This window comes from Raphanus sativus, chromosome 2 (genome assembly GCF_000801105.2).
Source record: "Raphanus sativus cultivar WK10039 chromosome 2, ASM80110v3, whole genome shotgun sequence".
In the NCBI taxonomy this organism is placed as follows: domain Eukaryota; kingdom Viridiplantae; phylum Streptophyta; class Magnoliopsida; order Brassicales; family Brassicaceae; genus Raphanus; species Raphanus sativus.
In genome coordinates this window covers 7630183-7658126 of record NC_079512.1, presented here as the reverse complement: position 1 = coordinate 7658126, position 27944 = coordinate 7630183, and the positions used below count along the sequence as shown (strand labels likewise).

At 37.9% G+C, this 27944-nt stretch overlaps 1 protein-coding gene across 2 annotated transcripts; it reads right to left on the bottom strand.

Annotated features, from left to right (window-relative positions):
* Window positions 1-4966: 4966 nt before the first annotated feature.
* LOC108840827 (midasin) lies at window positions 4967-27944 on the bottom strand. Of its 2 annotated transcripts, none has more exons than XM_018613643.2 (60): window positions 27763-27944; window positions 27352-27680; window positions 27179-27263; window positions 26791-27056; window positions 26516-26698; window positions 26239-26408; window positions 25998-26107; window positions 25790-25909; window positions 25565-25643; window positions 24939-25061; window positions 24763-24862; window positions 24617-24686; window positions 24414-24533; window positions 24285-24341; window positions 24037-24210; window positions 23842-23964; window positions 21997-23736; window positions 21630-21661; window positions 19554-21517; window positions 18592-19463; window positions 17022-18515; window positions 16768-16945; window positions 16608-16673; window positions 16275-16345; window positions 15958-16206; window positions 15737-15869; window positions 15577-15662; window positions 15395-15480; window positions 15014-15155; window positions 14845-14934; window positions 14606-14729; window positions 14355-14509; window positions 14149-14262; window positions 13707-14036; window positions 13443-13625; window positions 13223-13324; window positions 12929-13147; window positions 12727-12846; window positions 12549-12627; window positions 12324-12454; window positions 12080-12244; window positions 11885-11960; window positions 11673-11785; window positions 11497-11579; window positions 11305-11418; window positions 11029-11097; window positions 10784-10940; window positions 10513-10670; window positions 10334-10428; window positions 10028-10230; window positions 9722-9937; window positions 9392-9613; window positions 9146-9304; window positions 8842-9060; window positions 8458-8742; window positions 8229-8363; window positions 7893-8099; window positions 5498-7801; window positions 5280-5405; window positions 4967-5167 (listed from the first exon to the last, which is right to left on the bottom strand). In XM_018613643.2, exons 1-60 carry the CDS (start codon window positions 27865-27867, stop codon window positions 5135-5137), a joined length of 16113 nt encoding a protein of 5370 aa, XP_018469145.2. In that variant the 5' UTR covers window positions 27868-27944; the 3' UTR covers window positions 4967-5134. The 2 variants fall into 2 exon arrangements, with proteins under 2 accessions (XP_018469145.2, XP_018469146.2); XM_018613644.2 differs by having other exon boundaries at window positions 10340-10428.

The following is a 27944-nucleotide window of genomic DNA, read 5'->3' as shown; positions in this document are numbered from 1 at the left end:
AACCCACATTTATAAAGGTTTATAATTTTTCAAAAACTCATTGTTCACCATCGATACTCTTTCTATTAGATTTAACTAGGGAATTGAAAATACTCAACCAATCTTCTTTGATTTTTTTTTATAACAGAAATAACAAAATCAAAAATGACTTGAAACAAACAAAAAGGTATCCAAATTTAAAAACATACGTGAAGAAGAGAATCGTGAAGAGGAGACGGCATTATTGAGATGAGATTTGAGTAGTGTGATTGCTCTTGTCATCTGAGAGAAATTGTATCTTGAATTCGTCGTCATCGGATGCTCTTACCAGAGAGGCATCGTGACTCATGAGAGAGAAGACCTTTTCTCGTTGTCGTCGTGAGAGTGGCCGTCGTGCGAATCCGTCGTGAGAGTCATCGTTCGCCGTCGTGAGAGTCATCGTTCGCCGTCGTGAGAGTCATCGTTCGCCGTCTCGATTTTGTCTTGGAAAATAAAATTGTATCTCTTTCTAATCCCTTGAGATCTAGGGATATTTAGGTCATTTACTTATTAACTGAAGTGGTATTTATAAAAATATTCATAGAGTGGTGGTATAGTTGAATAATGGTATCATGAAAAGTGTATAAGTAAAATTTCCCCATTAAATTTTTAAAAGTATATAGTTTTTAAATAATTTGTAATGAAATATTATTATGTTATATTAAAAGTTTTCCTTTTCTTTTAATATTTTTCAGAATTTTTTTTTAATTACTTTTCACCGGATCGATGGATTGAATCCGGTAAAATATACTGGTTTTTCGGATATCCGTAATACCGAATATCCGAAAAATTGCGGATCAAATCGGATCAAAAAATCAATTATTCATACATGGTAGATCAGATCACGGATATCTTAAAAATTCCGGATATCCGCTCCGTGCCAAACCCTAAAAACAACAGTATATATCGAAACTTCCGCAAGAGAACTCCACTGAACTTTTGGGGACAAAACTTGCGCTTCATTAATTATTTCATATCTAATCTACCTACCAAGCACTAAACGATATTTATATATATATATATATTTTTACGATATTTATATATTACCTTCAATAAAATATAAGTTCATTGTGGAAGTTCTCATAGCTCAGTATCTTTATATTAGGAAATTTGAGACCGGGTTGTAAAATGGAAAAATAACATTTTAAAAACATGTCTCCAAAATTGAGTAAGGACAGAAAAACATATAAGAGATTTGTACATATCCACTTATTGATAATTGGTTTTAAATAAAATTCCTAAAAATTAACATGTTATGTAACCTGAACTTGTTAGATCCGATATTCCAAAAAAGCCCGATCGATCTTGAATCAGTCTGACCGATTTTTTTCTGCTGGTCTAATCCCAACCGATTTTTAAAATGAGATATTGTTGAGATTAATGGTCATATTTACCACTATTTTGAGGAGATATATGAGAATACAGTATCGAAAATTTTGATGGTCACAGGTAATATATAAGAGATTTATAACAATTCACTTGTTACCAACTGGTTTTGAATCAGAATTCCATAAAACTTAAGATGATATCATAATGCCAAAAACTTACAACTAAAATTTTTAATTACTCGATCCACACACTCTTGTAATTCGGTCCAGAAGTGACTTGTGCTCCAAAATCCGAAAATGATGGTCCCTGAGATTAATGGTAATAAGAGCTCTTATATGGAGACGAACTACTAGGATTGGCATAGTTTAATGGATAATGAGCTTTAATCTTTAAAGAGTGTTTATAAGAATATAAATTCACGCATTAAATTTTTTGTTGAAACATAAATAATTTATAAAAGATTTGACTAACTTACAGTCAATTGGTTTTGATATGATATCAAAGACAATCCACACTCTACCTCATTTGATCTGAATAAATTGTTCAATTGTTCGATCATCGCACTAATTGATGATTCAAATAAAATTCAATTGCATCGATGTTTTTAGAAAGATCATTATCAAGAGGAAAGATTATGGATTTTACATTGGAAATTAAAAAACTAACTTTTATATATATAAGATTTATATTACTCTAATTGCTAATTGATTTTGATTGGAATCCTACAAAATTTGACACCAAAAACTTATTAAATATTAAATCACTTCAGACTATCATATACTCTATTAAATACATCTTTTAATATTTCTAAAACAGCTAAGATTTTGTTATTATAATTTAATCACTGGATTTTTTTTGAAATTTAATCACTGGCTTTACATGTATTAATTTGAAAATGAAGGATCAGTATAATTGATTTGTCAAAAAAAAAAATACTTTTGTGATTAAAAAGAAGATTTGCCGTCAATTAGAAAAAGGAAAAGCAGTGATGGGTAAAGATTGCGTATCTTGGGAAATGAATATGAAAAGCAAATGGAACTTCTATACATCATAATAATCTCAAAATTTAGCTGCCAAATATTTCTATAAAATCTGAACAGTTAAAACGTATCTGAATATTCTTTCCAGTATAGATCTTCACTGTTTCATTTACTTTCTTGACACTTTCTTCTCTGAAAAACATGTTTGGTTCCTTTTCAAAAAAAAAAAAGACATGTTTGGTTACAAAGTCATCCCGTAACAACCGGTGACACAAGCCTGAATAAGTCGATATGCATGTACTAACACAAATTGTCGACAATCGAAAACAACATCTTGAAGGCTATAACACAAGTTAGTGTGGTATGGTCACAATGTCAATATCTATTATGATCAGTGTACGTGGTCAATAGTGTATACTATTTCAGATTTTGATTTTGTCCAAAATATTATAATTATATATTATAGTTTATATTTGGATTTGAGTTTAGCAATTGAAATTTAATATTTAATATTTAATAATTTAGGAATTATGAATGGAGTTATAATCCCCTAATACTTTGGCCATGTAGAATTGACTATTCAGTACATATGTATATGGTCAATAAACGTGTGATGTGGATGACTCCTTTTTTTTGTTAAATAGTTTTTAGGCACACTTGACCATATATTATATGGATTACGTGGATACAAAGAGCATATTTTTACTGACGAAGGAAAAAAGTAGTATAATCAGATGAATTAGAGTGTAAATGTTGTTTTTTCATTATATCAAAATGATTGTTATTTATCTTCCAAATATGGCTAGTACAGAAATAAGCCTAAACAAAAATGAAATTACTTTTATTTATATTTTATTTAAATACAAAAATTATTTTTAATTGAGATATTATAACTACAAAATATATATTATATTTTAATTTATATTCAGTAACCTATCATAATTTTTATTATAAGAATTTTAAACAAAAATATTGTCTGCCTTTCAGGCACCAATATAAATATATATATATTAATCTTATATATATATATATAAACCAAACGACAATTTTAAAATATAATATTAGTCTTCATAAAAGAAACAATTTTTATTAAACAATACAATTTATATTTTTATTATAATAATATAATTTATTTTTGTAATTATATTATGTGTTAGTATTTAATTTATTATTAAATTTTTGATGCATTCATAGGTTTAGTCCAATTATTTTAATATAATTATTAAAATTTCTTACTAATTATTTTTAAAAAATATATTTTATACAAATATAGTTACAAAAAAAACAAAAATATGAATTAAACACATAAATATGAAAATCAATTTTTTAAAAAATATATAAAACAAATATCCGTTCTTTGAAGGGTCAAAATCTAGTAATGTTTTAAAATGTAACTATTTGTCCGCAAACTTTGGCAGGTATTACTGCAACGGCTAGGTTTAAATTAGCTGAGAGTTCTACCTCGCAACTTCTATCTACAACCAAAAGACATTTGAAGAAGATACTACAACCCGAATTATGTTTTACTAGAGTAAGACATCAATAGATCTTATAATTTATTAAATGGATGAATCTAATGATAAATTTAAAAGAAGAGAAAAAATCTAGCGGATCATTCTTGTCAATCGATATCATTAGATACATCGAGATTCCATTTAAAATCTGAAAATCTAATTAGTAATATAAATAATAAGTATAATTTAGTCAAAGATTGCAGAATCAAGAATTAGAAAAGATGATCACGTACCTTAATTCAAAAATCAAAGCGAGCTAGGAGTTGCTGTGAACACGCGCGGCTGAAAATTTCCTTTTCAACAACGTGCAACACAATCCCATCCCATGTTTCTAAATTCTAACTAAAAAAGTAGAAACTTGTAGACTAATCCGTCCCCATGGTATCTGTAAGTTTCGAAACAAGCCTCATAATTTTCTTTGCTGTCAATCTTGTTTGGCCATTTTTATCATTCTCTTTTTTTTTGTTGCATACTATTGGTCCTTAATCTGTAAACTTCAAAAAACAGAGATTGTTGACGTAATGCTAATAGATTTCCCTTGTTCATACTCTTGAAGGGCTTGCCTTCTTTGAAGTTTGTAACTAAATTATATAAAAGCAGATCAACTTTTCAACTCAAGAATGACGGAAAGTATTACGCAGTCATATTAATGATTAAGGGCCGATGATCCAAAAAGTGATAAGGGCCCATAACGAATGTATGTGACAAAGTATTTGTGTTTCTCTTGGGGTCAAAAGAAATAAAGAGAGTTGATAAAAATGGAAGGAGCTAAAAGGATTGTTGAAAAATGAAAACATATACTAAAAGACGTAATGTGAATAAATATTCGATTAACTGTGTGTCTCCATTCTATACATTTCACTATGGTTCAGTCTTTACTTCAAAGTTATTACAACTTATAAAGTCTCAGGTCATGTGTCTCGGATACTAAGTTGGTGAAGCTGTAACTGAAACAGATGATAAACCAAAACAACAAACCGGTCAGTTAGCTTTGATGTAATACTTTAATTTTCTTAGCCATATCCTCAGCCAGTTTGTTACGCTTTATTAGTTTGTTTCAACGGCGACCATTGTGATTGATAGTTGATATTTGTTGTATACTTTTGAAGTTGTGATCATTCCAAAGAGTAGAGAAGAGGACCCTTTTACATATTATCAAAGAAAAAGACAGCATTTCATGGTTCTAATTGTGATGTGAATAACATTGTTCTACTGTATACAAAAGTTTAAAAGCAAAAGTAAGAGTCACACCAGTCGAACAAAATTTCAGCCCTCGACCTTTCTCTACAAGGTTCAGTCCCGCGAGCTTTGCATCAGCTCAAACCACTGCAAAAAAAAAAAACACATTAAAACGTGGACGTTTTGTTACATTTCAAATATTTGACAGTGCTCTCTCTTTTCCAAGACAAGAACAGAAAGTGGATGATGAAAATGTTACCTGTCTCAGGACATCACCAAGTGTTCTGGGCAAGGCTTCAATATCTCTCAGCACAATGTAGTATGGGAATGGGAATGAGTCCATGTAAGTCATTTGCTGTAGAGTTTTCTCCGTTTGCACAAACTCCTGTTTACATAACAAAAGAACAGTTTTTAGCTTCATGCCAACTAGTTTCATTTCTCATATTTAAGCAATATATAAGAAAGAACTGGACATACCTTCAGATCCAGGACAGACTGTTCAGCATTATCGAGAAGTAGATAGACCACCATACGCTTCTGCTGGAGAAATTTTCTCACAGATCGTTTCAACTTCTCTCGCTCATGGAACTTGCCATCACCGATGACTAGAACCAGTTGTTGAAGCGGGTTGCTGCTTGAAGACTGTCTTCTCGTGCTGGCTAGATTCTCAAGCATCTCATTCATGTTTCTCAGCAGATTGAAGATTGGTTCGTCTTCTATGAGATTTTCTTGTTTAAAGGTTAACCCTGAGATCATCTTGATACCAGATTCCGTGGTGAATGACTCTCCAAAGTCATGCAACATCTTTATGATTCCTTTCTTTCCGAAACTTGCAACCGCCAAACTTCCCATCTCAAGCTGTGACATTGCTCGGCACACAGTTGCTAAAGCTCTAATAGCAAAATCACCACATCCACCTTCCGACATACTGCGTGAATCATCCACAGCAATAACAACCTGGTAGTCACGCTTGTTTGGCTTTGTCCTCCTCAACCAGATTTTATCTTTCCTATAGTGACTTGCTATGTATGGGATAACCTTTTTCATGTTGATCCTTTTACCCGTTCTGTAGTCACCACTGAGTTTGCTAGCAAGTGTGGGTTCCAAGATAAGACGCAGCTGCTCAGCCAGTTCCTGAGACGGTTTCGTAGTAAGCAACTCACATCTCCTCCAAAGAATAACTGCATTACTTCTGGTATCAGGATCTTCTTCATTATCCTGATTGTTTTCAGTGTCCTTATCGGTCACCTGCATCCAGTCAGGATTACATGCATCTTCCCCCATGAACGTATTGTCAACAGAGACCATAGAGTCCATCCAGCTGTTACCATCACCAACATTCTGGATAGGCGAGTCCTCTTGGAGGGTCCTGTCTGTATCTGGCTCTTGGACTGGTTCAGCGGTGCTATTCATGATAGACGGTTTGGACTGAACAGCAGGTTTGTTTTCGGGGTTCACATCATCAATATCCATCGGGGAGGCTTCATCTTGATTACCTGCGAGTTTTTCGTCCTCGTCCTCGGATTCTCCCTCTCTCATATTTGTGTTCACTTGCTCAGGCAAAGCAGGTCCTAGAGCTTGGGAAGTTCCTTCATCAAACTGAGAAGTAAATCCATATTCACCGGCATCAGGGTCTTCCATCTCATTTTCAGCTTCTTGCTTTTCTCCAAGGTCTGACGAAACCTTAACTCTTTCTTTCCACTCCTTCAATGCATCACCAACATTCCTATAAGGATTTACCTTCGTTTGTTGAGATGTAGATGACTGGCTCTGAGGGATTTCCATCTTTGGTATGTTGTCTGTCAAAGTCTCACCACTGGCCATGCTTGTCATCGTTAGGTTCATCTCAGTGTTACTACCCGAAGGCGGATCCATTGAATCTGTGAGTTCATCCGAAACATTAGTAGCTGCCAAATTTTCTTGTGGTACTGTACTTCCTGCCCCCAATCCGTTAGAGCCATGAGGATTGTGTGAACCAGCGTCCACACCAGAAATATTATCATTACAGACGTTCGGGTTTGTGTCTTCTGACATGACTTCTTTGGCTTCCATCGGTTCCGTTTCCGATTTCTGTTCAAGATCATCCCCAGGTTCTTCTTTTTGGGGTGATTCAGACACATCTTCAGTCCCAGCATCCATAGTTTCCTCAGCAGGCTCTTGCGCCTCTTGATCATTTTCACCTTCTTCAGGATGCTTTTGATCTTCTGGACAAGGTTCTTCCTGCTCATCTTCCTTTTCAACCTCATCTGTTTGGTCAATCTCCATGGCATCATCAGTCGGTTCATTGCCCAACTCAGGAGTTGGTCCAGATGTATCTGCAAGTGCTTCATCTTTGTTCTCGATTTCGTCTTCTAAATTTTCTGGGTCACCCAAATTATCCTGATCCACATTCTCATCATTTCCTTGTTCCGGTTTGTCTGAAGTATTGGAATCCTCGGGCTCATCGGCAGAGTCATCACCTTCATCATCCTTGGCTCGTAGCTCCCTTGAACTTGTGTCCTTGTCAGCAACAGATGGTCCAGATTCATTCTTCTCATTCTTATTTTCTGCATCTTCATCTTCATCTTTGTCAAACGGCTTTTCATCAGCTTTTTCAGCATCAGAACCCGCGTCTCCCATTTTAGAGTCCAACTGCTCGTCCCCGCTTTCCTCGTCCTCCTTGTCTTCTTCCGAATCTTCACTAAGACTATATTCTTTGCCCTCAAATTCGTCGGTCATCTCAATGCCTTTATTCTTATCAGGCACATCGTCCGGACTATCTTGCTCTTTCTCTTCTTCTTCCTGCACAGACAACGTAATAATATCTATATTGGTGAAATTTTCCCATGCAAAATTCCGGAATGGGTGGAAATAAGGAAAATACGACATATACCTTCTTATCTGTGCCACGAAGTTGATCTTCATCTTCTATTTGGTCACTTACATCTTTTGCTCCCACACCATCTCCCATTCCAGTACCTTCTGCAGTTTCTGATTTTTCAGTTTTGGAGTCATCATCTTCATCGTTTTTGGAGATGCCAAACCCTTTTGTAAACAGATCAACCAGAACAGTTGCAAGGACATGGGTTATCAATGACACCTACAAACCAAAAGTTCAAAAGGTTACAAAATATTGAATTAATAGGATAACGTTATAGCCCAAACGAGTAAAAAAATAATGTACTGAATGCCTACGAAAGAACAGCAAAAAATAAAATAAAAAATATACCCTTTTACTTATCGCCAAAAACTCTTGGAGGTAAGAATCGCCAAAGTTCAATAAAAGATCCAAAAATGCTTGAAGTTGCTTCAACTGGTCTCCAACACAAGCTGAAAGGACGCCCGATGAGTTCAATAGTTGCTCCTGTGAGAATAACAGCCTCGGTTCAAATCAGGTTTGAAGAAAAATAAAGAAAGAAAAAATAACATCCCGTAGTTCAAGAGATAATCTGACTTACAATGGAACCAAATGTTTCTGACAGCAGTTTGCATAGGTTATCAAGGTTCAGGTCAATTTCTGCCTTCTTAAACAGACCATCCCACATAAGAATATTCCCTTCCTCTTCTTCTTCTTGAGAAACACTTCGTTCTTTATAAAAGCAAAGCTTGCCAATCACATCCTTAACACTAGCAAATGTATTGGCCACATTTGCTTCTAAAGCAAATTGTTCCTTGGCTTCCATTCCAGTAGTTTGGTCTCCCGTTTCAAGCAAACAGTTCAGACTTTCAGCCAGCAATTTCCCCTGCATTAAATTTATTTCGTAAATCCGACCCTAGAACCCTAGACAAATAATCTATGTGCTACACTAGAATCCATAGAGGTTGAAAAAAGATTGAGATACCTCTTTAAAGACGGGGGCAAAATGACTAAGAAGAACATCGCTGGCACAGGTTTTCTCATTATCTTTACAGAAAGCAGAAATTTGATTCTCAAGGTCGGCAAGCTGATCAAAGTTGTGGCATAGTAGCTGAACCATATGCTGTGTGACAAACTGATTAATACATTTACTTGGCGTAACGATTAAACCGTTGGAATCAAGTAGAAGCCTATCCAGTGAAGCCTGATGAAAAACACATCTTCAGACTATTGCAATTTGCAAGAATAACAGACAAGAGAGATTGAAAAGAAGTATGAGGATTCTGCACCTTTGAATTTTGAGCGATGGGAATTAGTTTTTCTATGAAGCTGAGCAAACTATGTGATGAAGTTTTAACAGTTTGACAGGAGTCCAAGTGTGTACTTCCAATTGTTCTCAGCAACGCCAATTCCTCCAGAAGCATTGCACTAATGTTATCAAATAGTTGCTGCAATATCACAGAAAGTAACAAATTAACCAAGTGTTGTTGGAACAGAGGATCAGTGCACATCATTCAAGTTAGAAGCTGAAATACCTTTTGTAGCCACATGCAATTAAATATAGCATGTTGATTTTGGGGAAAACTCAACAAAGAATCATCCTTTCTGTCCTCCTCCACTGAATCTCCCAGTAATTTTGCCAAGGGTAAAACACGATGGCGAAAGCAGTTTAGAAGTTCAGCAAAACCGTAAGCAGTTTTCCTTTGCTGCCGTTGTATTTCCACAAGATGGTTGAGAAATGAGATTGAGCGCTTGACCTGTTAACATAGGAAATTTAGTGCGAGGACAATAAAAATTTGAAACAACTGGTTAAAATGGGATTCAGAGAAGCTCGGGTATAAATTACAAGCTTTTGAAAAGCCTACCTGCTCGGATGTAATATCTGAGTGTTTTCGTTCAAGATTTAACATGAGTTGCACTGAAGCCAAGCTCTTAAAGTAAAATTCATTCGCAGCTCTCCACTCAGCCAATGAACTTTCCTTGTTTTGATCTTCAACAACCCTGGATGTATGTGTTAGTAGCAACAGATGATTTGGATCGTATGCTGGCTGGTAAAGCAACCCTTTGAAGTGATCTGACATCTAAAAAAAGATCATCATAGAATTAGTTAATCGGTAAGAAGATCATATGTCGAAGTACATAAACAGATGCAACAAACAAAAGTTTCGTACCTCTACATTTTCAAACTTGTGTTTCTGCAAACCACATTTCTCCAATGACTTGAGGAGGTCAGGCAAGGCCCTCTTTTTTGCAACATCTCTATCGCTGTTTCTCCATAGATCTGAACAGCTAGCTATCTTCTCACCAATCTTAGAAACTGTACTCCACAATATTTTCCAATCACCCTGATAGACAGGGGAAGGGTACTGATGATCTGCAAAGATATAATGCAATCTTAAGAATATGCAGATTCCGCAAAAGCAAAAAAAAAAGATCATATGGAACCCAGAGTGAATGGAGCAAGTGTACAAACAAACCTTTACCCGTCAGTAATTCTTTAAAATGCATTTCTTGGTGGAAGCATCCTACCGACTCCTTTAATTTATTCCTCCAAACAGCATACCAGGAAAACCTACCACAAAGAGTTTACATAATGGAGAGTTCAGCTTCCGTAAACTTCTAGTAATGTAGAAGGTCACAAGGTACACATGTATACCTGTCATTCAATTGTTCTGCATCTAAATTACTGACTAGAACCTCGATCCGCATGTTGGAGGCTCCATCCATTACATCTGGAGCTAGTAGAGGGAGAAATTGCACTCTTTCCTTTGCTAGGTTTGGCCTATCAAGCATTACAGGGCGCTGTAGTATGTTCTGCTCAGAAACAAGAAGACATTTAAGGCTCGAAAATGTTATATCATAGGAAGCAAAACTTCTCTATATAATAATCCCTAGAAAATGAAATAGAAGAGTCAACAATTACTTACAGAAAAATCCTGTATCAGCTTCTTGACCTTTTGCCTGGTTCTTTTAATGGGCTCACTGAGCAGATGATTATCTGGCCTCTCCCACCGACAAAGTTTTAAATGGTCTTTCAACGCAGCTTCAACAGTTTTTCTATTCAAATCTAACTGCTCCATAACACTGATAAACAAATTTGAACTAAGAACAATACCCTGGCCAAACAATTTTGAACTGATAAAACTCAAGACAGAATTGTAAAGGAGCTTACACTGGAAGAAACTGAATATAGAATCCAAAAATATTGTAGCAAATTTCAACCTTCCTCTTGTGTGAATCACTGTTAAAGAAAAAAGTATGAGTTAAGGCAAAAAGACAGCCAGTACGGAAAACACAGTCATGTTAGAACTTAGAAGTCACTGTAAACAGTGGATGTGCAATCAACATTGACGACTGAAGGAAATAACGCTGAAACCCAATTAAAACCTTCAAGAATGAAACGGACGAAGAAATATAAAAACTAGGTGATAAATCATACGCAGCTAACCTTGAATATATACCCAACGAGCTACCCATACTTAAATGAAGAAGGAAGCAAAGGAGAAGCTCAAGACGTCTCCTAAATTCACCAATATTTGACGTTTCAATGAACTCCACCAAACTGCGATAAAAGATCCATTAGATGACTGAATTTGCAAGAATACATATGTAAGCACCACAATATTCGTTTGGTGCATACCTTTGTGAAATAGACTCATTTTCATGTTCTAAAAATTCAACAGAATCCTTCTGGAAGAGAACTGAAAACAAAGGAAGCCACAACTGCAACGAGAAAATAAAATAAGTGTTACCCATAAAAGTGTCATTGTTCATGGCTACAAATTTTTCTAACTACTAGTTAGTAACTAGTCCTACCTTCCTTGCGCTTAGTTCATACTGCTCCTGAACCTCATCAAGCAATGTAGGCCAGCACTCGAATTCTAACTTCTGCCAAGAGCTTGCGAGGGAAATAATTGGCCCCAAAAGATCTATAGGACACAAAATCACAATATGGCACTCGATAAATAGAGTAAATAATGGAAGAAACAAATAGTATAACTATAGAGAGAAAAGATTATTATCCATACCAGAGATGGGCAATTTACATCCCTCTTCCTGTAACTTATGGACCTTGCAAATCAGAAATTGCAATCCTGGAAGGGCCTTCGCAAAACAATGGCAAACAGGAAAGTAATGATTATGAGGAATACTAAAACATCAACGTGAAGGGAAGGCGGTTCCATGGGTATAAGCTACCACAACTAAATGGAGTGTATGTATACCTTTGCCAACGGAGTCCTTGAAGGAATATCCATGAGCATTCGAAGGATATCAGAAAGTTTCTGAAGACCAGGATGGTCCTCTTGTTCTTGCAATAGAGAATAAATTCTCGATTGAAGAGGTGTGAGAAACTTGACCATTTTTCCCAGCTCAGGACCATCAAAGTCCTATAAAAGATATTGTCAGAACCCAGGCGGAAGTAACATAAATAAGAAAACTTCTTTAGCAATCAAAAAGCTAGCAGACCTTATAGAAGTTGTATTTACTGGCAGACTGATCGTATGAAGTGAAGGTTTTTTTGTATTCCACGCAAAGACGAAGCAGGTGTTCTGGAACAAGTTTTGCATCCAAGCTTGATGTAAATAGACCCTTCAGCCCTGTTGGAATCAAGAGATAATCCAGTAATATATTTAGTATAATGAATCAGCCACATTAAATAAACAACAGCGAGAAATGGTGTCTGATGGCCACCTTTGATCATATTTACTCCAAGTTCATAGGAATCGGTGAATGAATCCAGCCTTCTACTATCAGTAATACATCTTCCAGTCTGAATATAATACATATTGTATTGTTAGATACAAAGGAATTGTGACTAGTACTTATGCAACAATTGAAGATTTAAAATAGAAAAGCTTTTTGGTGATACCTTTTCAGAGAGGTCACAAAAACCAAATAGCTCATTATGTGTGCTATATATATTATCCACATGCTCCTGTATCAAGTCCCAATCATCCTCCAAATTTTCGTCACCCTGGTCAGTTGGCGTCTGTGGAGAACAAAAGAAAAATCAGAAGTGATAAACAATAGAATTTACAAGTTCCAGTAATACATTAGAATGAAAGGTTTACCATAAGTTTCATATCATCATCAGCCAGATACTCTTGCCAAAAACTATCCTCTGGGAAGTACTCGCCAAGGGCAGATATATCTACTTTCATGACACTCTCAATTTTGAAGTCGCGGGAACGAAATTTGTACAGCCCAGAAAGAGCGTCAGCCTTTGTTTTTACTTGAAACTTCATCTCCATCCAATATCTCGCCAATTCAAAATATATGCTCTCCAGTATCTGCAGATGGAAATTCATAGAAGTTAGATAACAAATATCTATATTCACATGCACATAACTGGCAAATAAGTTTACCTCAAAAGAAGCTTTATCCATTACCCCAGTGTTTGCAACAAAGTGCGAAACACGAGCATGCATATTTTTATATAGAGCAGTTTTGAGTTGCAACTCGGAGACCTACGGTAATCAAGTAGAACATAATATATACATAAGCAACTTTCAAAAGTCTGTTAATCCTTTCCATTCTGTGAAAGAAAATCATAATATAAATTCAAGAAATCATAAGAAACATTACCTTTTTGGAATCGTGTGCACTTGAAACAGAGATCAATTTGTGCAGCATGCCAACATCCAAACCTAAGGACTTAGCACGAGAATCTGCATCATGAGAAAGGTGCAGCGGCGGCAAACACTCAATGTAGGTAGCTGAAGCGAAGGAAGAGCCCCTTGGAAATCTCATTAAGGCATAGATTGTTTCCTGCAAGGATCATAACTCATTATTATTTTGTACACAAAATGACATGTACAAACATTTTTGATAAACAAAAGGTTTAAGTACCATGACTGAGTCAACCGTGTCTATGTCAAATCTGTTGAGAATTTTTCCCAAGAGAGCACCAGAGACAAAGAGTGATAAACCCAATTTCATCTCGTATACCGAAACTTGTATTGGCTGAGTTATATCAACATATTCGGAATAGTCACTGGATAGCCTATCAATAAACGATGTTGCCGTCTCCTGCCAGTTGAAAACTTGCTCAACAACCTGGTTCCAGTCAAGCTTGTCAATATCCTTAACCAGACTTATTGGCCGTGTGAGGAATCCCGCAAACTCAGCCAGCGCTCTTCTTAAATTCTGGTACTTATTAGGATCAGAGCGAAAAATGACCTGTTTCAGAAGGAAAACAAAAGAAACAACAAGTGAACAGTTGGGAGGTGGGATAGATCATATAAAAATCACGAAGCAAATAGGGGGGAATGCTACAGCGGATGCTACGTACCTTTCTTCGCAACTTTTTACGCTCAGTTTTGAGCTTAGATAACCGACATTCAGTTGTTTCGTCATTGTCTCCAGTGTAAAGCAATCCAGACAGATACTCACATTCTTCCCGGACCTGTTAGCGCATTGATATATGTCAATAAAAACAATCAAAGACAGACAATAAGTAACTGCTGTTGTGACCTAAACAATGCAAAGAACAACCACCTCTAAGTTAAGCTTCAGCGATGAAATTTTTTCTTGTATTTCTGCCAGCTTACAAGTGATCTTCATGGCTGGATCTATAACATTCAAGCTATTCAAAAGATTGAAGCGCAGTCCTCCAAGATAAATCCATGCCAGACCAAGATTGGAGTAGAACTCTACAAAAGTTAGGAAAAAAACTGTAAGAACAAGTACACACGTCTAAAACGGTTTACCTTGCGGAGACTAAGATTGTTACAGCCTATATACATTACCATTTGGTGAGCACTCCGAATAAAGATGTTTCGCCAATGGTTCGACATATGAGCGACTAACAGATTTCAATTTCTGATGGCTTGATAAGCTGATCAGTGAAATGAGAGACTTAATGCCATCCATCTGCATAAACGAGAAGAGACGCATAAACTTGGAGGTGTAGCTATTCTCCACAAAGATTCTAAACTTTTAAGAAGATTCCAATATGTTTTACAGGAAAGAGGGAAGACTATTATACCTTGTTCTGTTCCTTCTCAACTGCATGAAATGCAGACTTAATATCTGCAAACACTTCAGGCTCATATGACTTTTGGTGCGTATACACCATCTACAAAAGTTGAAATAATGATCAAAATCAGTGTGAAAAGAAACAGATGATACCATCAAAGCGTATCACGACTCCAAACCTGTTGGAAAAGGGAACGCGCTATTGACAGTAAAGAACCAGGCAACTCTTGATAGGATTGTGAGCTTTTCCATAGAACTCGTGAAGCAGAAAGAAATTTCATCGATTGAACAGAATAGTCCTTAACAGCAAAAGCATTATCCCTGCATAAACATTAATAAAAAAAAGCTTTTACTTTTTGTTAATAGAACCATAGTTTTACATCATAAAACATTGAAAGTGTATTATCCTGGGAGGTAAGAATTGCAACCACAGTAAAAGGCATCAATAATTGTCGCAAATGAATATTAGGTATACCAAATTTCAAAGAAAAGTATGGAACATGTTAGCTGCCACACCAAATGTTAAGATATCACAGTCATAATGGAGTTACATCACTTACAGAATATGATCAATGGTAGCTGCTTTTACAGGCTGAATCAGCATAGAAGGCGATATAACCCGACAGTTACTGATTTCTGAGATACTCTGTAAGCCCCGTGAACATGAATGAGATGAAAGAAATATGTTACATACTGCGCAATCTAGATAACGACTGAACAAAAGTCATTTAATTTTGTTTACCATGAGACCGATTTGACAATTTTTCCACAAGACAGAATGCCACCAATACCACATTTCGAGAACAAAACCAGCAATTTTGGTGTCCACTGCAACAAAGCCAAATATAAGCAACCAGATTACTTTGGTAGGTAAAAGTAATTGAATACCCGACTATATTTACCTTGTAGGACAGAGGCACGGGCTTCGATTGCCCACAGTAGTTTTTGATGAGCTACAAGAGTCTGAGGAGGTCTTGATGAGGATAAGGAATACTCAAGAGCAGGTTTAAGCAGATTTCGAACATCCAAAAGATCCTGCAACTCAGAAAAGTAAGTTTGGGGAGAAGTAAACAGGTTAACCAGGGATTTACAAAGAGACATTTTAATTCAAATATTCACTAACCTTATGTTCAGTAGATCGTGCCACCAATAGGTGCTGAAGTGCAGCAAGTAACTCTACATCTAACGAACTACTTTCACTTCTAGCAATAGAACATATCTCCATCCAACTACTAAAGCCAGACCCTGTAGCCACAATCTCTGGGCGGAAAATACAACATGCAGCAGATCTATTTTCAATATTATCATTCTCACTGACAACCATTCTATCCTGCAGTCTCTTCTTCTCTTGTTCCATCCTCTCCAAAAACATCTGGCGATGATGGTCAATTGTGAGAGGAGATAGAGATATTTGAATACACACGGTAGACGAAAACAAACCTGGTTTATCTCATCCAGCTGAACAGCAGCTGCATCATCCTTGTCGGCAATGTAAGAGGAAATACAAAGACCTGTATATAATGGAAGGGAAAAACAGGAAAATACAACAACATTAGTCACAGCTAAAATACTCTCAACTGACGGAGTAAGTTATACCCTCAACATTAATCACAGCTACAATTTCTACGTTAAGCCACAACAATCAATTATCACATGCTCGATGACAAAATTATAGATAGTGCTCAGCAATGTTTCTTGAACACTACATTATCCTTGTCTCTGAGACAAGTAAATCGAAACATGGATGAGCAGATATTAATTAATAAAAATTACCTTCCAACGCAAGCAAACATAACTCAGGGCCAGAAAATGCAATGGCTTTGGTAAAATGATCATTTCCTGCCAACACCAAACAAATGTCAGAGAGTTTAATTTCTTTAGCAGAACAATCAAAGGTGTAGTATCAAAGATTTCAGATTATCAGATATCCAACCTTGTCCATCTGATTCTGATGTTAATGGCCAAATTGTACTGCAGAGCTGTAGAAACTTCTGCTGCTTAAGGTACAACTCTGCACAAACCGGCAAGGAAGGATGGCCCCCGTAGGCCCATAGTAAAGACTTTTCTGGCTCACCATGCAAAGCTATATTGTTAATATTTTTGCTTTCCTCCTGCAGAAGACATCCGAAATTATTTAGTAACCAGTATTTTACTTTGAAGACAAAGCTAACGGATATCTTGGCTTACCAAAACCACATGAACTTCTTCAGGAAAAGAAATGTCCAACTTTTTGACAGCCTTTATTAGTGACCAAAAGGAAAACAATTTACACTCATCTGAAGATGAGATCAAATCAGACCAGAAGAATGAATGCTTTTCAATAAGTTCAGTGTACAACTGAATCAACACCGTGAAAAATGGTGATCCAACAAGTTCGCAAAGAATTTTCTTCTCCAATGCGCGAAGGGAATCCAGAAAGCGAATAAAAGAGGATACATCGGTGTGGTTGTGGTTATTTTCTGCAAGCCACTGCTGATAGGAAAGCCGAAGAACGCCAACAGAGCTAAGAGACTCAAAGAGGGTTTTGCTAAGGGGTTTTGACTGTTCATTCGATGCTGCTAAATCAATCAACTTCGAGGACATCATCGGGATTGGAACAGCATCTGGATCCACGTTGCAGAGGGATTTTAGGTTTTTTCGACATCTGGATATGTGACTCCAGATTGGATGCTGCAACTCATCTTTCAACATATTGAGAAAACACAGGAAAAAGGGACAGTATTGTTGCAGCGTGGAACCAAACCAACTAATCCACACCAGATAGAGTTGAATATCCTCTTCGGTTGCCTGTTCCATTGTCCAGTTGGCAGCATACAATAGCTTCTTTGATGCCAAATTCTGGTCGACTTTTGCTGTATCTGCCACACGAGTTGACCCAATTAAGGCTCTAGGAAACAAGATTTTATTTATCGTCCAAGAATCGGCAGTATAAATTATTCTCCGTTCCCCAGAAGCCAACTCCCTATCTCTCAACTTGACATTGTAGCTTATTTCAGACTGTTGTGATGCGTATTGGGCTCCTAGAAACTCCAGATACATGCAATTCTGCCTGACAGTTGTTTCTCTTGAGTACCACATCAAGTCTCTCAAATTGAAAGGCTTTGGCCATCCCCCAGACAGGCACATATTCCCACCCATAAATGATTTAGTATCTGACAAATACGTATCACGCCCAAGATCAACAATATCTTTTCCGTCAGTTACACCAAGGGAAGAGAGATAGATGTGCTCCCAACTTAGCTGTAAGCTCCACAGAAGTTGGTTACCATTCTTGAGCAGAAGTTGGAAGAGGTGAACCCACTGTTCAAGCTCAAGATACGTTATCCGTACACCAATGGTCTGACCATTGCGCCATGCATGAACATGTGCTTTGGCCATGGAAGCAACGAGCTTATCACCTGGAATACCTGATAGAGCAAGAAACCTTTTCACACCTCTCAGCACAAGCTCATCACAGTTAGAGGCTTCCTCGTTGAGCTGCCAATGTGGCCCCATCATAAATACCTCAACACCTCTATTCCGCATCGCTCTTGACACCTCCCCAAACTTGGGATTAACGGACAGAAACAAACGAAAGTTAGGGTGTGGAATAACAGTGACAGGTTCGCCATCAATAACCCCACATTCATTTATAGTGATCGATCCACAAGGTTCCACCAAAGAGTTGATTCTATCAAGTACCTGAAATTTAAGTTAATGATGCCAATTAGATACAAGGGAAATTATTAACAAGATATTATAAAGGGAGATTATTTACCGTGGGATTGCAGAGATTTGCATTTTCAAGAACAACCCACTCTCCATTTTCTATTGCTTTTATCAGCATTCCAGTCACCCATTCAAATTTCGTTGATTGTTTTTTCTCATCAGATTGCAGCTTCACAATTGTCTTCATGATTTGGTCCAGACTCTTCTTTGACCAACTAACGGGCAAAACACCTTCCCCCAAGACCTTAGTCATATATTCTACAATCTCGGTCAATTTGGAGAGAGAGTCAGAGTCGTTCAAGAAGGATGAAGGGTTTTCCGAGAGGCACGAATCAATCTTATATAAAAAGGAAAGCCAGCTGGACAATAGGCTCTTGCTTTTGCTCAAAAGGGTCTCCTGGGAAGACTGTGATAACAAACTGCTATACTCATCAACAAGATGCTGAACTCGAGCGACCACCAATCTGAAATTACGGAATGCATTGTACTGCTCAAAACAACCGAGAAGATCAGAGCTGTCAGTCGCTGATGAAAGATTTAATTCATTAAGCGGGAATCCTGTTAACTGGGCTAATATTCTGATCACTGAAGTCTTTCCAGATGACGATGGTCCAACTAGGATGCACAGCCATTTATTCTGCACGCAATGTGCAACGGCTTCCAGATTCTGACGGATTTCAGGCAAAATCTTCAACTGCTCACTGGAAATATTAGACTGGGTGAAATTTCGTTTAACAGCAGCAGTTCCCACAACTAAGTAACCAGGACTCAGCTGAACTCGAGGATACGGATTTATAGAAGGGATCTTATCAAAAATAGCCTTATAGATACTCAGAACTACTTTCCGGTCAGTTGCGGTACGCATTCTTTGAACATACAGAACATTGAGAAAGCTTTCAACTTCTAAGTCATATTTTTCCCCTGAAACGACATGATAACTCAAATTAGTCTAAAGCAAGTACTGTTGCCTGGAAATGCTAATATGAAAAACAAAATGATTTTAGGTACTACCTTGCACAAATTGACATGATCTGATCACATCACGTAGATTGAACTCCCATGGTGAGCCATCATGACCGAATTTTCTATCTACCATAGTACCATCATGTAGCTGCCTATTCAGCGTAATAAGCTTTGAAAGCAATGGACTGGGAATAGAAGGGTAAAGCGAGCGACATATGAAGAGGTAATCATCTTCAACTAACTCGTCCACATACACTTTTGTGAATCGGTTAAGGAAAGATTTGGGAAGACCTTTCCTGCCACCACCTTGAGAAGAAGGATTCTGACATGCAAAAACTCTAAACGTCGGGGGGCATTCAAAGGTACAGCCTAGTTCTGGAATGAAGACTTGAGCACGATGATCCAAAATGGCATTCAAACCCTCTAGAACGGATTGTGGGGCAAGATTTAGTTCATCTAACAAAACCCAGGAGCCTTCTTTTAGAGCTTGCAAGAGAATTCCATCAGACCACGCGAACTTCATGTCCTCATCGCTTTCAACAGGTAGATCCGATCCCAGCAAATCCATCATGTCAGTCTGCTCTGAAAGATTTATGCGCACAACCTTGTGCCCAGAATATTTACCCAACGCCATTATAAGACTTGTTTTTCCAACGCCAGGGCTACCTTCCAATAATATTGGTTTCGAAAGCTGCATTGCACGCAATACTCTCAACACATTCCTGCAGGTGGTTGGTGCTAAGAACTCGAATCCACCAATTTCAGTAGTTTCATCACCTTTACTTATGTAAAAAGGATCGATGCCAAACATTTCTCCATGCAGAACACTCTTACTTTCTTGACAAATTGCTTTGGCACCACCCCAGCCATATTGCTCCATTCTTGAAATATCCGAAGGGAGTGTATCGCTAGTGAGAGCCTTAAGTTGTTGTAAGAGGAAAGCAAAGCATTTTTCCCTCATATCTTTACCATCTCTCCCAGAAAGACCAGTTCCAAGACTTAGACCATCAAGTAACACGAGAAATGCTCCATGAAGAATAGCATATGCTGGTCCTACACTCTCATGTATCACATTGACAAACGCAACCCAAGAGAGGAGATCTCTGACAGTAAGCGTTCTTCCAGTCTGCAACCGGTTAAACCATTCCCAGAAGTTGATAATAGGATCTACGATATTAGATTCCTTTGAGTTGCAAAGGACAGAAAAAGCAATACTTCTGAGCTCCTCAGTCTCTGAAATAGAAGGGACCCATATCTCAGTAAAACGGTTACGAAGTGCAGGTGACAACTCCTTCTTTCCATAATCACCACCCGGATTCATGGTAGCAAGAACAAAAAACTTCTCATCAGCTACAACTTCCTCCAAGACGGGACCACCTTTCTCAGCTAAGGTCAATTTCCTGCTTGGCTCCAACACACTGTTCAGTCTTTCTAAAACACTATCATCAGCCAGAGATATCTCATCCACAAGAAAGAAGTTTCCAGCTCTCATTGCTTCCACAAGAGGACCATCTTGCCACACAAAAATTGAACGCCACTTTTGATACAGCATCACCATATTGTTCCTTATGTTTTGAAGAACATCAATATTCAGTGTTGTGACTGCCATTCCTAGTACAGAGTCATTTTTGTACTTTTCCAGAACTGAATCTATTGATTTGATCAACACTTCAGCTCTACCAATATCTGCAGAAAGATCAATATCTTGGCTAAAAGGTACCAATGCCTCAGAGAGCTTCAACTGCTTGACTTGATTCTCGTATTCCTTGACTAAATTGGATCTGTCCCTCACAGGAAAGAACCCCCCAAGGAAATCAGATGTTTCTGTGTATTGATGACAGTTAAGGATGTGCAACCTTAGCTTCTTATACTCGCTTAGTAGTTGGCAGATTGTTGTTTTGCCTCCACCAGTTTCACCAACAAGAAGAACAGGCTCACGCAGTTTATAAGAACGTTCAATGAGAAAAAATAGTCTCCACATACTTCGAGTCCAGGTGACTGTTTTGTTTTCCCTATAAAAGATTGAAGTAGCACCATAGAATTCAGCTCACAGTGACATGATAAAAACAAGCTCGAAAACAAAATGATTCAATAACAGAAGAATATGAGGGGAAAGGCAATTACATGGAAAATGGCTGTTCCAGCTTTAGAAGCTCCTGGGCCAAAAACAAAAAAAAAAACAGAACAAAAAAAATCAGTATCCACATCAGAATAACGTAAAAACCAAAACTAAGTAATAGTGCAGTAAACTAAGTAATAGTGCAGTAAGACCAACAGCTTCCTTGACACATAAATTAACAGGATGAAAGTTAGTGGACCTAAAAATACAAACGATCAAGAACAAGAAGCTCATGGTATGATAAAGCTACACAACTGGATATATGAAGTTAGAAGAACAACTATAAAAACACATTTCAGAAATTAAAATGAACTAGTTTAATAATCAAAAAACAGTTTGCAAAGAAGTTTCAAACTAGAAAACAAAACTTACCTCTTTGTACACATCTTCTTTTGCAAGACTGACCCGGAAATGTCTTTCCAACACCTCTTGAACAACTAGCTTCTCACTATCATCACGCAGCCTTTCCGCAAGGAGGTAATACCCTTCTCTGGCGAGCTCTTCATTTGATTTACCTCCATAAGCCCTAAAACGATCTGCCCACCGGAATAGATCTCTTGGAGTTATAAATCCATGTTTTCCAGCAAATGCTTTGCTACTCTGCCTGTTGCGCTGCAGGTCTTTCATCACTTCAACAATCTTTGTAGCGTGACTTTTTGCGATCTCACACTTCTCAAAAAGAATTTCACTCAGTTCGTCTTCTGGAATCTCATCAACATGAATCTCCACAAAACGGTTACGAAAAGCTCGAGACAGTATTTTGCGTCCACCATATAAAGCAGGAGGGTTCTGTGTAGCGAAGAGCATGAAATTGGGATGCGCTGAGATTGTTTCACCCAACTCGGGTACAAAAAGCTCCCTATTGTCATCAAGCAGTCTGTTCAGTGCCTCTAAGACATCAGATGGGGCCAAATTTAGTTCATCTAAGACAATCCAGTGACCACCCCTGACTGCCTTCACCAACGCTCCTTCATGAAATACAAGCTTCCCTGAAGAATCAGTCATATAGGAACCCAAATATTCTTGGATATCAGTCTGCTCGTGATTATTGATTCGAACAAACTTGTTTCCACTCAACGCTGCAAGATATTTGACAAGGCTTGTTTTCCCACTGGACGTTGGCCCTTGTAAGAGAACAGGATATCTTTTGACAAAGATGGCATGAGCCAGATGATGAAGGTGTTCAATCACACTCTTCGTCTTAACATATTTCTTGGTAGATTCATCAGAACTGCCCTTTAACTCGCCCAAGTATCTTTGAAGTGGTTGGGCTCGGCTACTTTCCCTTGAAATAAGTTCTATGAGTGGTTTCATGATCTTAGCACTGGAAGCATCTAATAAGGAGAGGAAAAACATGGAAAATCCATCATATAATGCTTTCTGAAATCCGCCAATTCCTTCTGCTTTTATCGCATACTCTAGCGCACGGTAAAGAGACCTTAAGCTATACTGTGGCTTCTGATTAGCACCGTCCTGCAAGCATTCTTCAGATAACCTTCTAGCTTCTTTGTAAAAGCGGACAATGTTGCCTACTAACTTACTGTCAGATTCACGTCCACCTAAGAATCGCCTCACAAATATCTCCAAGTCATCGTCACACAAGTCATCATCCACAGCATACTCTGTAAATCTGCTACGAAAGGAGAACGGCAAGTCTCGTTTACCGGCATCCGTGGCTGGATTCATACAGGCAAACAAACGGAAATTCAAATGTCTAGGAATGCCCATTACATCACCTCTCTCAGCTAAACAAAGTGATCCTCTCACTCCTTCGAGAACACCAACAAGCCTGCCCAATATCTCCGGTGGGGCTAAGTTCACTTCATCTAGTAAAACCCAATACCCCTCCCTGAGGGCAGTCACAAATGCACCTTCGACAAATTTAAAAACCATTCCACCTGAACAAATCTGTTGATGAATCTTCTCCACTTTTTTGGACAGACAAGTCCATTTCTCAATCACTTCTGGTTTCTTCCTCTTCCTACCAGACCTAGACCTATCTTCCCCACTTTTGACGTGATGGTCAATAGTTTTCTTTAACCCTTTCAAAAATGTTTCCCACTTCTTAGCTCTAAAGTTTTTTCGGAGCCACGTCATAACGTCTGAATCATCCTGGATACCAAAACGAAAAGGACTCAGCAAAATACTAAACTCATTCTGAACATATCTGGTTAGGAGTGAGTGCAGGAGAAAGTCTAAGAGAATAAGTTTTAAAACCTTCATCTTTGAATTTCTTCCCAATTCAATGAATTCATTGTACAGCATTTTGCACATAAGCTTTGCATCAATAGGCTTAAAACCTCCCAATAGATCAACTATATCACTTTGCTGGCTCAAGTTCTGAAAAAAAAAAAAGTAATCATAAATTATATGAAACAGTTACTAAAGAGAAGAATGTACGTTCAAACACACCAAAACTGTGAGTTTCTGTCCGATCCACTGTGCAAGATTTTGAACTAGAGTAGTTTTCCCTGTCCCTGTTTCTCCTACTAAGAGAACTGGCTCGTTGTGCTCAACAGAGCGGGCTATTTTCTCAAGTAACCGTGTGGATGTGCGTGTTTCAACAAACCTCGACCGGTCATGTGACTGGAAAAAAAAATCAATAAGTCTTTGACATTTTAATATTTGTATCAATAGGACGGAGATGCTTAAAAACTAACCGCAGTTTCGCCAAGTGGTAGAGAAACTCTGCCAATTTTAAGAGTTTTAGAAAGTTCCTGCAATTCACTGGAAAATTAATAACAATCTCAATAGAGCAAGGAAACACACTCTCATGAACACTAAGATACCTGAATTGGGGGCTTATGCTGAGATTCTGGAACAGGAACATTCCAAACGCTAGCCACGATTTCACTTACTGTCACTCGATTTTGAGTTGACATATAAGAAGCCGAGAATATATCTGCTGCCTGAGGAAAAGCACAAAAACGCCTAATTAATAAATGAAATCTAGAATAAGAGACAAGCATAAGTAAACTTCAAAGAATCTTACCTCCTGAGAAATTGCATGACCATCATACGAGGGCAGACCCTGAACCCGTTCACACAACTTGAGCAAATCTCTGGAAAAGATGACCATTCAGAAACAACAGTTGACCAATCTATTAAGAACAATAAAACTCTTGGATATATGCTTACCTCAGTGAAAATCTACTTGGGGAACTGAATGTAGCTGAGTTTTCAGTTGACGAACCAGAAAACTGGGGACGAAGAGCAGAGTTGACTTTTTCATAAGTTTCTGCAAAGATGGAAAGTGAAGTTTCACTGTGAGTACAGAAACCATATTAAGGGGAATATGCGCAGAAGGAACCTACCAATAAGTTTCTCTGTAATAGGTATCAGGTTCTGATACCGAGCACCCACAATATTTTGCAAGCTTTCACGATCTGGTGGATAAACAACAATTCTCCTCCAAAGAGGACTTAGAGAATTTCCAGCTACATTAAAAACAGACAAAAATGATACGGTTAGAGTAACGACTCTTAAGTGCAGCAAGAAAAGTAAGGGGTTTCATAAGCTCTAAAGCCACGAGCTAATATAAGCACTAAAGGACCTCATAAAAGCGTTACTATTGAGAACATTAAAAGAAAGGAAAATTAGCAATTCGAGGTAGGTTGGTTATTTGCGAATGGCTACATTAATCAATACGTAGATTAGCCTTCTCAACTGGGAACAATAGCCAAAATGACAATTCATTATAACAGCCGTTGGTTGAGCCTCTTAATCTCCCTTGATGTTTGGCTCTATGCTTCAAGCAATAAACTTCAATGTAAAGTTGCAGGCATCAAGATTACCCAACTAAACTACCCTTTAACCTAATTCGCAATTCACCTCTAGATCACATTACTTTAGGAAGATCGCATACAGCAACGGTTAGCACAGAACAGGCCAACCAATGCAACAGCTAACTGCCAAACTAATTAATGTCTGAATGATATACCTTCCCTGATGTGTGATACACTGCATTCGGGTGTGGATATGGTTGAAAACAGTTGGAAACTCTCTGCTATCTGTATCACCTGCGAAAAGTTAAGAAGCATTGAAACTTAAAAACATTTTTGAGGAAAACACACAAATACCTAAAAGAGAGTAATATAACAAAATATCTGCCTTACAATAGTGTTCCACATAAAAAGTTACAGAGCAGTAAAGAGAATGTATTTACCTCCCCCTGGCTGGTCACAAATGAGCATGAGCCTCCAAGCAAAGGTGACAAGATGAGGGGGACATCGGATGGAGCTTTGTCTATGTCCTCAAGAACCACCCAGAAACCATTCATAATAGCCTGTCCAGATGAAAAGCAAAAAATTATTAACGTATAAGTAGGAGAATAGATACTACGAGGGGTGCCATCTGAATTCCATGCAACAAACCTGGGTAAGTGAGCCAGGCTGCCATTTAAATTCTCCAGGTTGATCAGTACACACATAAGTGCCAACCAACGTTTTCCCGTCAAGTTGATCATCCATGTGGATAAATACAACTATCAAAAATAAACAAAATATAGTGAGGAATATCAAGATAGTTGTTTTTCCTCTTCCAGCATAGTAGAAGGTTCCTTGAATTTAGTTGAGTACAAAAAATTGAGATAAGTAGATATTAAAAATATCATACCATGGTTACCACTCTCATCAGCCAACTTTCTAATGAGGGCAGACTTTCCAGAGCCCGAGGGACCGTACAGAAGAACAGGACGTTTTTGACTAACCGCCAATGAGACCATTTCAAAAGATTTCTTCACCCTAGAGTGAATTTCAAATGGTTCAGCGAAAGATTTGACATCCCTGAATTGAAGAGGAAGGAAGAATCAAGCCGAAATGAGAAAATTAACATCAAGTACACGTGGCATAAGAGGAGAAATTTATTGAAAAGAAACACAAAGTAAACCGACCAGGTGTCCAGCCTTCGGATCTTCTTCAATGGCTCCTTTTCTTCAACCCCTGCTGATTGTTTCTTGTGAATACCAGGTGCAAGGGCACTAAAATCTTGAAAAGTCCGTAACCCCTTGTACGTTGGCAGCTGAATGTATGATCCAGCCCTTTCTATTTCTATATCCTGGCAAAACTCTTCCCAGCTGAATGTATCGAAGAAAATAAACCTTCAGAAACAAAACTTAAAGACGCAAACTGAATAAAGAAGTTTTTAAGTACAGTTAAAATGGCTTACCGTAGCAAGTATGAGAATGCTTCCTCTCCTTCAAAACCGTAACCTCCTGCCATTCTATCAGTGCATCTTAAAACAACAGACAGAATTTGTATCCCACACCACACAGCCTCTCGATGCTTTTGCCTTTTCTGGCTAGGACAGTCTGAGAGCCTTTTCATGGAGTCCAAGTAACAGGACCAATCCCACAACTTAGAGAAAACCTCAGGTCTGATAACCAGAAAACGATATGATACTTGAAGAGAAAGCAAGTATGCAGCCGTAGTAGCCTGATTCAAGGGAGGAAAAAAAAATCAACAAAACCAACCGAAGACTAGAAAATAGAAAAGAATAACTACGGTGTCACAGGATGCTCTAACATCTACATATGTCAAAGATAACAAGCGTTTACCTCCATCTGCGACTCAGAAATGACTTTTTCCACAAGAATCCGCTCGTATGGTGGTGGAGCTTTCTTAAAATAACTCAGAATAGACCTACACAATTAGCAAAAACCTTCTCTTAGTAAACTAATCAAGCTTATTTAGCTTAACCCATGTGTATATATATAGGCGAGCCCCTTACCCTAGCAAGGACGAGTTTAGATGAAGAGCACGACTAAAGGCCAAGCAAGCACACTCATGAAGCTCGAGCCTTTGTCCACGCCTAACATAGAAATCAACGACACTAACACCTTCCTTCAACGCATTTTCCAAGGCCGACACATCGTCTGAGCAATCACTACTACTGGAGCTGAGATCACCCACTAGATGGAGAAGAGCCACCACTCTATCAACAACTCTTCTTATAACGGGAAGGAAGTAATGAACCAAAGGAATCGTAAGCTCCGGGTGAAGAAACACATCAGACAAAGCATTTATCACTTCCTCGTTAGCCTCCACCACTTCTTCTCCCTAAACAAAAAAAAAAAAACATTTAAGCCAAACTCGAATACATGTTTCTAGGACAGTGTGGTAAGCAATTGCGAGAACGTACCTTGCTGAGAATCGAATTGAGAAATGGAAAAGCTGCGACTTTGGGGCACCGTTCGGAAAACGTCTCCAACGCGAGTTTGAGATTGAAACTCCCGTCAATAGCCATCGATAACCTGTTTGTTGAAGAGAGAGGCGCGAGATTAGGGTTTATGTGTAAAAGGAGGAGGAGGCGGCGTAGGTTTA